Source organism: Mus caroli, chromosome 5, assembly GCF_900094665.2.
Source record: "Mus caroli chromosome 5, CAROLI_EIJ_v1.1, whole genome shotgun sequence".
NCBI classification, from domain to species: Eukaryota; Metazoa; Chordata; class Mammalia; order Rodentia; family Muridae; genus Mus; species Mus caroli.
In genome coordinates, this window is record NC_034574.1 from 57,639,089 (window position 1) to 57,652,686 (window position 13,598).

Consider the following 13,598-nt stretch of genomic DNA (forward strand, 5'->3'; position numbering starts at 1 on the left):
AGTTGGATCTCATGGAGGCATTTCCTCAACTGAAGCTCCTTTCTCTGTGATAACTCCAGCTGTGTCAAGTTGACACAAAAATAGCCAGTACACATGGTAAGGAAGGAGAGAAGGAGTCGAAGTGATGTAAGAAAGCAGCCATTAGGGTATGCTAGTTTCTGGTTGCTACCACAGCAAATAACTACAGATTTGGTGACTAAAACAACACAAGTTGGCCAGCATGGTCATTCGGTGTGTATACATTTGCATGTAGGAGTGATGAACTGAATTCAAGCTCTGCATTCCACAAGAAGGAGAGAACCAATTCCTGAGAAGTGTCTTCTGACTGCCACACAAAGTTTTTGTTTAAATAAAAAAAAAAAAAAAGAAAGAAAAAAGAAAAAAAGAAAAGACCTGCACAGGTTCAAGTTACACAAAATTTCATATTGCAAAGGGGAAGTGGACATGAAGCCCCACCTCTAACCAAGATGTTAGTTGCAATTGATAACTGCTGGCACAGGAGAAAACACTTTTCTCCAATGATGTATCAGTCAAGTTCCAGGGCAGGCCCATGCTCAGAAGCAGGTGACTAACCAAAAATAGACTCCATGGGTTTGGAGAGCTTTTTGTTTGCTATGGCTTGTTATTTCTTAGCTGCTGCTGCTTTTCTTCTTTTTTTTTCTTGCTTTATTTTGGCAGGTGTGTGTGTGTGTGTGTGTGTGTGTGTGTGTGTATGTGTATCTTTTTACTTTAAGAGAGGGAGATGAAGTTAGCAGAGTTGGGGGTTCTGAGAGGAGTTGGAGGGAAAGAATATGATCAAAGTGGATTGTATGAAACATTTGTAAAAACTAGGAAGAAAAGCGTGACAGTAATCCGTGTGTGCTGCACACATGCCCAGAATGATCAAATAGAAAGTTAACCTTGAGAGTTACGAAACACATGCACACGTTTTTTCTTTGTCTTTTTTTTCTTTCTTTCTTTCTCACTTTCTTTCCTTTTTCTTTTTTTCTTGAGATAGGTTTCTCTGTATAGCCCTGGCTGTCCTGGTACTCACTCTGTAGACCAGGCTGGCCTCGAACTCAGAAATCCACCTGCCTTTACCTCCCAGAGGCTGGGATTAAAGGCGTGCGCCACCACTGCCCAGCTATCTTTTTTTTTTCTTTGACAGTTGTGAAGTCTCAAGTCAGGATGTCAGGCCCACTGTACCTGGGCCCAGCTTCTGCTGGCTGTAGCTGACTACACTTGTGTAACTTCTTGCCTCAAAGCTGTCTTCCTCAGCTTCCATGGACACACTGACTCCTCTTCTCAACTCCCCCTCTGGGTGCTGCTGTCAGGAACATTTGTCTTAAGATACAAAGTCCAGGTTCTAGTCACGATGATGGCATCCTCAGTCCTGACTTTAGCCACATTTGCAGAAACAAGGCCAATTTTAGAGGTTCCAGGGGTGAGGAGATGGACGTAGCCTTTAGAAGCCCACTCTTCATTCCCTGCTCAGAGCTGTCAAGTTAATGCTGAGGTAAACGGTTAGGGAAAGTGTGGAATGCAATTGCTTAGCACAGGGCCGTTCCTTACAGTTCTTCCAAGCTGATCTACAGGGTGGAGAAAAACCACTCACTGTCCAAGGTACCCTGACCCACTCAAGATACCTTCCTTCTGGTTAGTTCTCTTCCCTTTTCCTTCATCTTTAAGGGTTGCTTGCATGACGGAGGCTTTGAGCTCCTGATTGCTGAGATGCAGAGGGCCAGCTCTTTCCCCTGAGCTCTACCTCACTTTGCTTCTCTTCCTGCTCTGAGACATGTGCATCTTCCTCTCATTGCCTCGGAGCATTGTTGGTTGGCTTCAGGTAGGCTTGGGTTAGGTCAGGATTCCTGCCATAACTCAAGAATCCTGTAATGGGGTTGGCATAGTCCATGAAGTGCTTGCCTTGCAAGTGTGAGGGCCTCCGTTTGGTTCCCAGAACTCAAAGGAAACCTGGGAGCCATAGTGCCTGCTGTAGCCCCAGTGCTCGGGATGCGGGAGGCAGAGGAAGGTACAACCCTGGGGCTGACTGGGGAATGCAGCCTGGTGAGTGACCATGTCTGTCTAACTAAAGTGAGTGAGTGATGGCGTTCCTGAGGTTGTCTTCCGGCCTCCATGTCCTCCACGTGTACCCATACCCACATGCCCCTGCATGTCTGTACACACAAAGAATTTGCAGTCATGAAAAAGGACACAACTCTTTTTTTTTTTTTTTAAATCAATGAGCTGAGTTCTGTGTATAAAGCCTGGTTTAATATTTTCCACTCACTCTGTTAAAGGTGTGCCACGTCATCACCGGGGTGAGATCTGGAAATTTCTAGCTGAGCAGTTCCACCTTAAACACCCATTTCCTAGTAAACAGCAGCCAAAGGATGTGCCCTACAAAGAGCTCCTGAAGAAGCTGACCTCGCAGCAGCATGCCATTCTCATCGACCTCGGTGAGTCTGCCCCGCCCCCGGAGCCAGAGTGTAGAGAGACCATCCAGGTCATTTAGTGATCACAGATGCCCTCTGAGAGCATCCGCGGGCTTGTTCTGGCTTGTTTCGGCATGTTGTAGGTGTGGGGAGGCCTTGAGTGGTCATCAAGTCTGTTCATTGACACAGAACTCTGGTTCAGCTCAGTAATTCATATTTTCCAAGGGATGCTTTACAGTGCACTGAAGGAGCAACCTGGGAGACACATTGGCTTGGCTTGGCTACAGGAGACACACACGAGCTTGGTTTGCTTTTAGAAGCATTCTCTGGGCTGTGGTGTACAAACAGAACTTGTCAGAATAATTGTAGAAAACTGTGTGTTGGCAGTTTCATCTTGGAAAGTGGGCAGTGCCTTGGTTCTGGAATAGCTTTTAAAACGCAGAAAGGAAGCAGTGTATTGGATTTGCAGTTGCCATGGGAAAGACCTCGCTGACTTAGAATGTAATTATGTGGAACAAGAGACCCTCTGACTGTTGGTGGCTGAGCAGGGATGGAGCCCTGCCTTCCTGCTTGCTCACAAGGCCCGTCTCTGCTGTGGGGAGCTAGCTCCGTGGCCTTCCCGAAGGCCAGTTCTGGATGCTGAGGATGTCGTCCCCCTCCCCAGGACATGCGCCTGTCTCTGCTCAGTGCACTGCACTGCCCATTCTGTGGGTCTTTCCCCGTGCTACAGCTGCAGTAGAGATGGTGAGCTGGGTCAGGCCGGAGTCAGAGCCACACACAGTAGTAACTTCATGCTTGGAAAAGTCTCTCAGGCTACTCTGCAGTGCTGGCTTTGAATGTCATCCTCAGAACTGTCCTGACTGTAGCTTCTCCGCCCACAGGCCAAGCCCACCCTTCCTAACCCACACTCTTTCTCCCTGGTACTTAACTACTGGGGTGATTATTATTATTGCTGTTATTGTTTAATGCTAACACTTAACTTTACCTTGAGTTGAATGTTGTATGAAATTTACTCAATCCATTTCTTTTCATTTTCACAACAGTACACATAGACAAGTGCAGAGAGGTTACATAACTTGTTCATGATCTCATAACTAATTTGCATGAGAACCGTGCTCATCCACTCCTAACCCTACCTCTGCTCAGCAGGATGGTGCCCTCCATGGGCTGCACTTGGGCTGTATTAGAGTGTACTCTCAACTCCAAGGACAGTGCCCGACACATAGTAGGTACTCAATGTATCTTTGCCATGTTGATGGCGAGGCACTGCGCTCTCACACACCTTCCACAGCTTCTCCTAAGACAGGAGGAAACCGAGGCACTGAGCAGTCAAATAGCATGGCCATCAGTGCAGAGGTGCCGGGACCTATCCACCATCATTCTGACAGCCTAAGACTTCCAAGCCCTACAGGCTCCATGGTGCTAAGAGATGCCAGTACTGGGCAGGTGAAGTGGGAGGCTGACTGGCATGGCCAATCGATCTCCAGCCAAAGCCCATCTGGCCTGGTGACCCTGTGGAGGATATTTGTACATTGGCAGCAGCTGAATTTGTTAGTGTGGTAACAGAACAGTGGCATCGGGTTCCTGTTCTGTGAGGTGAACTGAAAACTGACCTGGGGGTAGGGGTGTGGAAAGGAGTGACAGGGCTCTCTCCTGCCTTCTCCACTACCCCATGGCACAGGAGGAGGAGAGGAAACACAAGAAATTTCGCACCCTGTTCTGCATTTTCTTCCTTTGGCTTCTTGTCTGCATTCCCCTTACTCTTCCTGGACACGGTCAGCCCTCTGCCTCTGACTGCTTGGATCTCATCCCTTTTCTGCAGAAAGAGAATGAAGTCCAGATTGGCCACACTCCCCCGCCCCTGCCTCCAGCCCTCTCCCTAGGAAGCACTGTTTGTCTGAGCCCCAGCTCACTGGCCTTTCCCCTAGAAAACAGTGCCTGATTCACATCCTCTCTGCCCCTGTTCAGCCCCACCCTCTCCCTTCTGCTTCCAAGGCCAGCTGCACCCAGCCCCCACTCACTGTTGACCCTTCTCTTTCCTCACCTCTGGCCCAGTGCTGGCCTGGCCTCCACTTTGGATGACCTCCAGCATCCTCCCAGGGGCCTGAAGAGCCTCTATTTGCAGCAATCTATGTCGAGACTTACCTCCACCAGGGTCCTAGGGTTTATCCAGGGATCCTGCCAGCATCATTTTGTCCCTATGTGAACCAGACATCCTGGTTGCTGACCTAGACCCAGTGGTGAAGTCTGGGCAGCCTTCTGCAGGACTCCTGTTCTTCTGTGAGTCAAATAAGGCCTAGCATGATAGGCCTCCAGCTCTGGCCATGACATGTGTCACCATCTTTTGTTTAGTCCACACTGTGTATCTTGTCTGTTGTGTATATTCCGTCTGTACTGTAGCAGTCTGGGCCCAGTAGAGGTGTGTGGTGTAGAGTGATGGCACAGTCCATGCCTTTCAGTGTAGCTTTCCTACAGTGTGTGGCTGGAGGAAGAACACCACAGGGGAGAAGGACTTTAGCTTTTCAGTGGTTTGCTTTCTGTCTCTTGGTTTATGAGACTGGCCTTTTACTTAAACAGCTTTTTGTAAGATTTGTTTCTTCAAAGAATAAAAACAGTAGACTTTATCGTTTGGTCATATTCTCTAGTTTACAAAATGTGATTTCAGCTGTGGCCTGGCTTCATCTTTACCCAGCCTATTGTGGACTGTGTGGCCCAAGGACTGGAGGAAGTACTTTGGCAGCTCTGTGTAGAGCTCCTTAGCCTCACTGCCTGTCCTGCTGGCTCTGTTTCCTGCTTTCTTACATCTTGCCCTCTGCCTTTCCCTTAGCACAGACTGCAGCCAGCCAGGAGAAAGCTGCTGCCAGGCTCAGCAGGTGCCATGGGGCTTTCTCTGTCTCCAGCTCAATGGACTGCTCTGACCTTCTGATGACTATAGCCTTTCTCCCCTCTGCTCTGTAGGTCTCCATCCTGAGTGGATAGCATGGGCTGCCAAAGTCCTGCCTTCTGTTTGGGGCTCCTGCTCACTTTCTGACACTGTTACTGGAAGGTACTGGGGATCCCAGCCATTCTCCTGGTCCCCATCCTAGCTGGCCAGCAATCATCTGCCTCTACCTGGTGACTCTGTGTAGCCTCCCCTGGGATGGGAGGTCTAATAGGAAGAACACAGTCCAGTCCAGACACAGGAATCCCATTAAGTCATAGCAAAAGCTGAAACTGCTTCTATCAGCTCCTTACAGTCTCATTGTGATTGTGATTGTTACCATGTGTAAAGCTGTGGCACTCTGTAGACTCTTTGAAGATCCCTTGGGTCTCTCAGTAATAGCTTTACTGTTCTTTTCCTGAGTCAGGATCTCACTGTCCAAGCCTAAAATCATCCTGCCTCAGCCCAGTATAGGTGTACTACCATTTCTAATGTCAGAAATACTATTGGTTTTTTTATTTGTTTGTTTTGGTTTAGTTTTCTTTATTTAATGTATATCTGGGTGTACACCTGCATACCAGAAGAGGGCATCAGATCCCGTTACAGATGGTTGTAAGCCATCATGTGGGTGCTGGGAATTGAACTCAGGCCCTTGGGAAGGGCAGCCAGTGTTCTTAACCACTGAGCCATCTCTCCAGCCCAGAAATACTGTTGTTGATGAGCTTCTTAGAGACCACAGTGAAACCCAGATGGGTCAGTTACTAGCAGAGCGCATGTCCAGGAGAGTCACTTAGATAATGGCTTAGAGACCACAGTGAAACCCAGATGGGTCAGTTACTAGCAGAGCGCATGTCCAGGAGAGTCACTTAGATAATGGATCCAGGTTAGGTGTTATCATGAATTTTCTTTCCACCAAATATATGTTTTAGCCAGAGACCTCAAACCTGAGAAAGAAAGAAGTCTGCCCTCCTCTCTTTTAGAATTAATACGAGATGTGTAGGTCTTTATTGCTAACTGTAAAACAGGTAAAAAAAACCTTTATGGCAAAAGACAGAAGCATGCCTAGAACTTGTCATGCATGCACAGTAGCCTGTCTGTCCAGTTGGAGACTAAACTCTGTTCTGTGGAAGTCACAGTTCCAGAGTCTAATAAATTCCTGTACCAACAACTGCACAAGTTATCCCAGAGTGTGCACCTTTGATATTCTCAAGATCTCAGTATGAAGCCGCTTTTGTTTGGTCATTCTAAATACACCCTGGGTGGCGCTTAGTGTCAGTTGTCAACTTGACACAATCTGTAATCACTGGGAGACCAGCCGGCCTCTAGGCATGCCTATGGGAAATTATCTTTATTATGACTAACCAATGTGGGAAGACCCATCTATCTACACTGTGAACAAGAACATTCTCTGGGCTGGAGACCCTAAACTGTGTGAAATGCAGGTGGTGAGCTAGACACTAGCATGCATGAACTCACTAGTACACGTGCACACACTACCATGCACTCACTCAGTAGCACGGATTCATTCACTGCTCTTCTGACTTTGGACGTAACATGGCCAGCTGCTTCCAGCCCTGCTGCCTGACTCCCTCCCATGATGGAGTACACCTCAGCTGTGAAGTAACGTAAGCCCTTTCTCTCAGGTTGCTTTTGTCCGAGGACTTTATCACAGCAACATCAGGAGACACTAAGTTGCCTGTAACCTTGCAGGGATAGAGCATGAGTGCTGAGATGGATGAAGCAGAGTGTACTTTCATTCCTTCACAGATACTAAAGTCTTCCTGCACCCGCTCGCCATCAGTCAGTGGTCCGTCAGCCCAGAGACTGGTTAGCAGCCATCTCCAGCACCTCGAAAGATGTCTAGTGTTTAGTAGTCAGTGTCAAGACTCCCACAATATTCAGGCTTAAGCTGCCGCACTGAAATCCTGTGAAAACCTGTAGCAGGTTGTCACAGATGCTCACATGCCGAGCCCCGAGAGCAGGTCCCAGCAGCCACTGCTTACTCTGGGGCGCTTAGACAGAGCTCAGACAGTGTCACTGGCTGCAATTGCAATGGGTCATCTTGAGCAGCTAGACATGTTGTCACTTTAGGAGGCACAGTTTAGTGGAAGGGCACACAGCCCAAAGGAGGACATCTGGTGCCTAGCTCTGTCACTTTCCACCTCATGCCTTTGAGACAGGGTCTCTCTCTGAAGCTGGTGACCAGCAAGCCCCAGTGACCGTTCTGTCTCCATCCACCCACAGTGCTGGAGTTACAGGCATGCATGTGACCATGCCCAGCTTTCTATGTGGATTCTGGGGGTTCAAACTCAGTTGTCTGTGCTTTTGTATAGCAAATGCTCTTACCCTCTGAGCCATCTCCCCAGTCTACAGGAGTTTCTTTGTGCCCTTTTGACAGTTTCCATTTAACAATCTCTTTCGGTGTATGAAAGTGGCCTCTCCTTAACAGAGACTGAAAGGGCCTGCAGTTCTCTACCTCATGGTGAATTATAAAGTGTAGTTTATGAAGGAAGTCCCCTTTTTCCAATGGATTTGCCAAGGATTCATCAGTTTCTGCTTACCATTCTCTGACAAGGGTCTTTCAGATCCAGTGCTATATATACCTAGTGGCTATTCTGCCAGGCTTGTCGCAGGAGAGACTTAGCCCTGGACTTTCCTTTTATTCTTCCTGAAGTTTGGACCAACAGAGCAAACAGCTGGCAGTGTTTTGTCTATAGTCACCCAGCTTTGAGTGAGCAGTGAGGTACACCGAGCTGACATTGTCCTTGGAGAGACATCACACAAGGCTCAGGCCCTGCTTCAGCAGGGTCTTCCATGAGGTCTTCTGAGGAATGTTCTCCCTCCCTCCTGGTGCTGGCGTCACACCATCTGACCACCTTCTGATCATGGCGGGAGGGCTGCCACACTCTGGCTTCATGAGAGTGGGTTGTCCAGGAAATGTTCTTAATCCAACTGGTCTGTTCTCTCCCCAGTAGCCTGCCTTGCTCTCCTTTGTGGATTTGCAGCCAGGAAAGTGTATAAGCTGTGTGGGCCTAGAGCAAGTGTTTCACAACTGGGAGGTCGGGACCCCTTTCTCTTTTGAGATCAAATAGCCCAAAGAGCTTCGGCTTATATGGAAAATGTTATATTAATTATTTACTACATTAGAAACTAAAACTGACAAAGTTAAAAATAAGTTTTTATTTTAAAATGACTATACTAAACTCACTATATAAACATACAATGAAAAACAACCGTTTTCCAAAAGAAAACCAGTGATGACTGTGACATTATGTTGTAGTTTTTAAATATCTTTCCTAGCTTATTTAATAAATCATCTGGATTATCATATTATCTTTATCTAGTTGTTGGAGTTATATTCTTTGAAATAAACAAAGAAAAGGCTGACTTTATAGACATCTGTAGTTATAAAAAGAAAGGTTTTGAGGCTGGAGAGATGGCTCAGCGGTTAAGAGGACAGGCTGTTCTTCCAGAGGACCTAGGTTCAATTCCCAGCGTCTAACATGGCAGCTCAGAGCTATTTATAACTCCAGTTTCAGGTGATCCAACACCCTCATACACACATATGTGCAGGCAAAACACTAGTGTACGTGAAGAGAGAGAGAGAGAGAGAGAGAGAGAGAGACCGACCCATGAACCTGTGAACCCTGAACAAGCTTCTCGGAGCCCAGGATCCCCTGGCCACAGCAGGAGCACAGGAGTGGTAGGTAGCACAGAGCTAGAAGAACACATAGTGGGAAGGCAAGAACTCCCAGCTTGCCTCCAAGCCTGGCAACCTGAGTTTGGTGCCAGAACCTATAAGGATGAGAGAGAACTGACTCTTCCAGGTTGTTCTGCCTAGCACGGGTGAGATGTGCATACCCTTGACTCACCCAATAAATAAGTAGATGATTCTTTTTTAGAAAGGGAAGAGAACTGTCCATGCGGGGAGGACTGTTCCACGTGTGAGGGGCCTGGTGAGGGAATGGGAACGGAGAGAAAAGGGTGCCACCTGTTCTTCCTCTCTTAAGAAAGCAGTTCTCTTAGCCTATTCAATACAGGAGCCGGAAGTGGCTGTTGAGTCCTCAAAATGTGATGAGCCTAAATTTAGGTGTGCTGTCACTCAGAAGAACCCACTGGAATTCAATGGCATGGAAAGAGAAGGCAAAATGCCTTGATGTTTTTGTGTTGGTTACATGTTAGGATGATAATATTGGGTCTGTTGGGTTAAACATCTTATTAAAATGAATTCCACATGTAACTTTAAAATTATTGTGTGTGCACATGATGTGGGCATGTGCGTATGTGTGCCATGTGCATGTGTGGAGGACAGCTTGGCTGAGTCGGTTGTCTCTGTCCACCAGTGCATAGGCTTCAGGGATTGACCTCTGGTTACCAGGCTTATACAGGTGCCCTTACCCATTGAGCCATCTCGTTGGCCCCACTGTAACACCGGACCTGTGTAGATTCCCTTTAGCTCTTGCATCATGGCCTCATGTAGCTGTTAACTGAGAGCTGAACAAAGATACCTTGCCTCTTCTGCTCACGTGGACATATACAATGCTATATGTAGCCACACATGGTCAGAGACTCCAGGAGTCTTCACTCAGCCCTGCATCTAGCCTAGAGGACAAATCTCAGGGTGGGAAATGGATGTGCGGATCTCCAGGTTAGTGGAGGGGAACTGTGTTGTGTGTGCCCTGCTTCTCACTTCTCCCTAGCTGTAGAGTGATGTGTACACAGAGCATTTGGGGAATGTCTGTTGATGAAGAGAGTAGCAAAGGCAAGAAGGGAGCTTGGAATGCAAAGCAGGAGCCTGTGTCTGTCTTCTTCAACCCAAGTGCAGATATGTTTCAGGGTGAACTAAAAGCTTTCTAAGGGAAAGGAGGACAAACCTGTGGATTTGCAGAATCTCCTCCTGCCCCACTGAGGCAAGTTCAGTAACTCCAGCTAGCGTTGCTGTGGCCCAGATGTGCCTGCTGCCATTGATGACGAGCTAGGTCATGGTTCTCGCCAGTGTCATAGCTGGGCCCATGCACCCCTGCACTTAACGAGGCACTTCCTGTTCCTAGAAACTTCCTTCTCTGTCTATCACTTTGGCAGGCTTCAGCAATGAAAGCCTCCTGGGTGAAATAAAGCACACACAGAAGAAGTGCCACATTTTTATTTTGGGCAGTTTGATGTCTAGAAAGTACCGTGCTCTTGGGAAGTGAGGTTCTATGGTCAGGACAAGCAGCCTTCTTGTTTTTTATTGAAAAAGCATATATTCACTAGACTAAAGGTCGTTATAACTTCTTTTACCTAAATTAGCACTTAAAAACAAAATCACTGTGCATGTGATACACACCTTTAAAATCTCAGCACTTGCAGGGGAGGCTAGACTGCTTTCTGTGAGGCTAGCCTGGTCTCCACAGCAAATTAGGGGCCGGCCTGGTCTACACAGCAAGCTCCAAACCAGCCAGAGCTACAAACTCCGAGCCAATCTCAGAAACAAATAAACTAAACACTGCAAAACGTGGTAAGTTGCTGGGTTTTTGTTGCAAATATTATCTTAGAACCCAGCTGACTACATTCACTGATCAGAGGTGGTTGGTACTTAAGACACACTGATGTTACGACTGATCACCTTTAGGTTTCATTCCCTGATGCTGCATATCTGGTTCCATGGGCCTCTTGTATGCTACCCCTAACTTGTATTCTTTTCCCAGGACGAACCTTCCCAACACATCCATACTTCTCTGCCCAGCTTGGAGCAGGTCAGCTGTCACTTTACAACATTCTAAAGGCCTACTCACTTCTGGACCAGGAGGTTGGATACTGTCAAGGTCTCAGCTTTGTGGCAGGCATTTTGCTTCTTCACATGAGTGAGGAAGAGGCGTTCAAGATGCTCAAGTTCCTGATGTTTGACATGGGGCTGCGGAAACAGTATCGACCAGACATGATTATTTTGCAGGTACCAAGCATCCTTGCGACATAAGTAAAAAGATGCCAAAGAGGTGTGTCATTCCTCTATGGGCAGATCTAGGCTCCTGTCCACTGCTGGCTGCTGCCGTCTCATCTGTGTTAGGTGTTGCTCTGTGTGCTTCCCATGATGGCTCTCAGGACGATGCTGTTAATTCACTCAGCTTGTAGACAGGGAAACTGAGGGTGCAAATGGATTATGAAGTTGGCCCAGGGCACACAGCTAGAGGTTTTGGTATTTTTCTCCTTCCTTCTCTTTCTCACTCCCTGGAAGGTGGGACTAGAGGTGGAATTTAAATCCAGGCCTGTCTGGCTCTAGGACCTTCACTTATGTCCCTTCCCTTAGCCTTCTATGAATGTTTCTGGTGCCTCTGACCCTGTGATCTGTTCTGTTTTCTGCCTGGGATCCTCTCTCCATCCACTGTCATCATCCAGGGTTCAGCTCCACTGTCAGGAACTGTATCCCAGAAGCTCCTCCTGCCTGTGCTGGCGCTGGGTCCCTCATTTCCACTCTTGACAGACAGACCATGTCATGCTACCTTGTCTCATGCCTTCAGGACAACACAGTTCGTGCCATAAACCACCCTAGTTATTTACTTCCTATCTTCTCATATCCTGATTTCCTTAATGAGGGAAGATTTTGTTGAGTTATACCCCTAGCTGCTAGCAGTTCCTGGAATGGAATAGAAACCCTGTCAGTATTTGATTTATGAGCAAGTTCAACAGAAAAGCAAGCTGGGCTGGGTGCTGTAAGCCCACCTTTAGGAGGCTGAGGCAGAAGAATCCAAAGTAGTAGGCTGTCCCGGCCTGTATAGTGAGTTTACCCTATAGGTGAGTGCCATGGGAAGGCCCGGTCTCAAAAACAAACAAACAAACAAACAAACAGAAAAGTCTAGATGTGCACAGTGGTTGTTTCCCAGCCCCTGGTGAAGTCCTGGGTTCCAGCCCCACCTTCCAGGCAGGGCAGGAGGAGGGCCAGACACAACAGTACACCCAGCTCATCAAGCACTGTGCTTGCTGCTTTCCAGAGGTGGAGAAAGCTCAGGGCCCTGATCTGGGAGTATCCAGAGCATTGCTTATTAGCTGGTCATCCATTCATTTCCCAGCAGGGTTCTGTAACTTTAGGGCTTTAGAATGTACCATTGGAGCTAAGGACTTTGTTTGAAAATACCAGTATGCATTATTAAAAGTTCATTTGGTTTTTCCTGTAAGCTTGAACTATGTGAACATGAATCTCAAAAGGGAAGGCAGCCACTGTAAGACTTGACTCTCACCTGTAGACTGACTCTGGGAATTGACTGTTGAGCACAGAGAGAGAGGGCACACTCTGGAACCATGATGAAGGGGTCCTTGGTTCACTCCTAGCAGGAGATTTTTGTTCCAAATTCCCCTTGGTTAGAGTTTTTCTAAGAATGTAAGGGAATTGTTTAGATCTTTGCACAGACAGATGTTTAGGGTCTTAGCTGGGAAGCACAAGGGGAGGACGATGGAGTGGAAGCAGACCCAGCACTAGTGCTCTAGGCTTCTACTGATCAATGGGAGCCTGTTCCCAGGAAGCTTTGGTTGGATGCATTAGGTCAGTGGATACTCTAAGCCAAATAGAGAATCAACAGAGCTAAACACCCCCCCCACACACACACACACAAGATGAGTAAATCTATACATGGAGTCTGTGCTCAGTTCCCAGCCCCTATGGACGTGTGTTCCTACAGATCCAGATGTACCAGCTGTCACGGCTCCTCCATGATTACCACCGAGACCTCTACAACCACCTGGAAGAGCACGAGATCGGCCCCAGCCTCTACGCGGCTCCCTGGTTTCTCACCGTGTTCGCCTCACAGTTCCCACTCGGCTTTGTAGCCAGAGTCTTTGGTGAGCTTCCTCCATCCATCTGCCAGCCAGTGTTCCCCTGTCACAAAGCAGCGTCATTGCTACCCTGGTGGTTTGCTTGGTCTTTATAGCTATCTAGTCAAGCTTGGAATGGAGACTTTCAAGTCCTGTTGAACTTTTGATGACCCTGGCCTGGCCTAGGACATGTCCCATTAGTCACCTCTCCTACTTTCAAACACATGCAATTACACTTTTACAGATTTATTTTAGAACTTGAGAGGAGATTTGTGTGTGTGCATGTGCACTTATGAATACTCATGATATGGTAGCCAGGGGGTGATAGCAGGTATCTTCCATTAGCCCTCTCCACGTTATATTTTGAGACATTGTCTCTTATTTTTTGGCTGGCCAATAAGCCCTAGAGAATCTCCTGTCTCTACCCCTCCAGACTGGGCTTATATATAGGCTTGCACCGTGATACCCAGTTGTCATGTGGT

At 47.5% G+C, this 13,598-nt stretch overlaps 1 protein-coding gene across 1 annotated transcript in view; it reads left to right on the plus strand.

Annotated features, from left to right (window-relative positions):
• The window catches only part of Tbc1d1 (TBC1 domain family member 1), a 211,451-nt gene that overhangs the window by 179,976 nt on the left and 17,877 nt on the right, over positions 1-13,598 (plus strand). Inside the window, 3 exon segments of the mRNA XM_029477292.1 lie at positions 2,277-2,435; positions 11,019-11,263; positions 12,984-13,143. Coding sequence (XP_029333152.1) covers positions 2,277-2,435; positions 11,019-11,263; positions 12,984-13,143 — 564 coding nt within the window.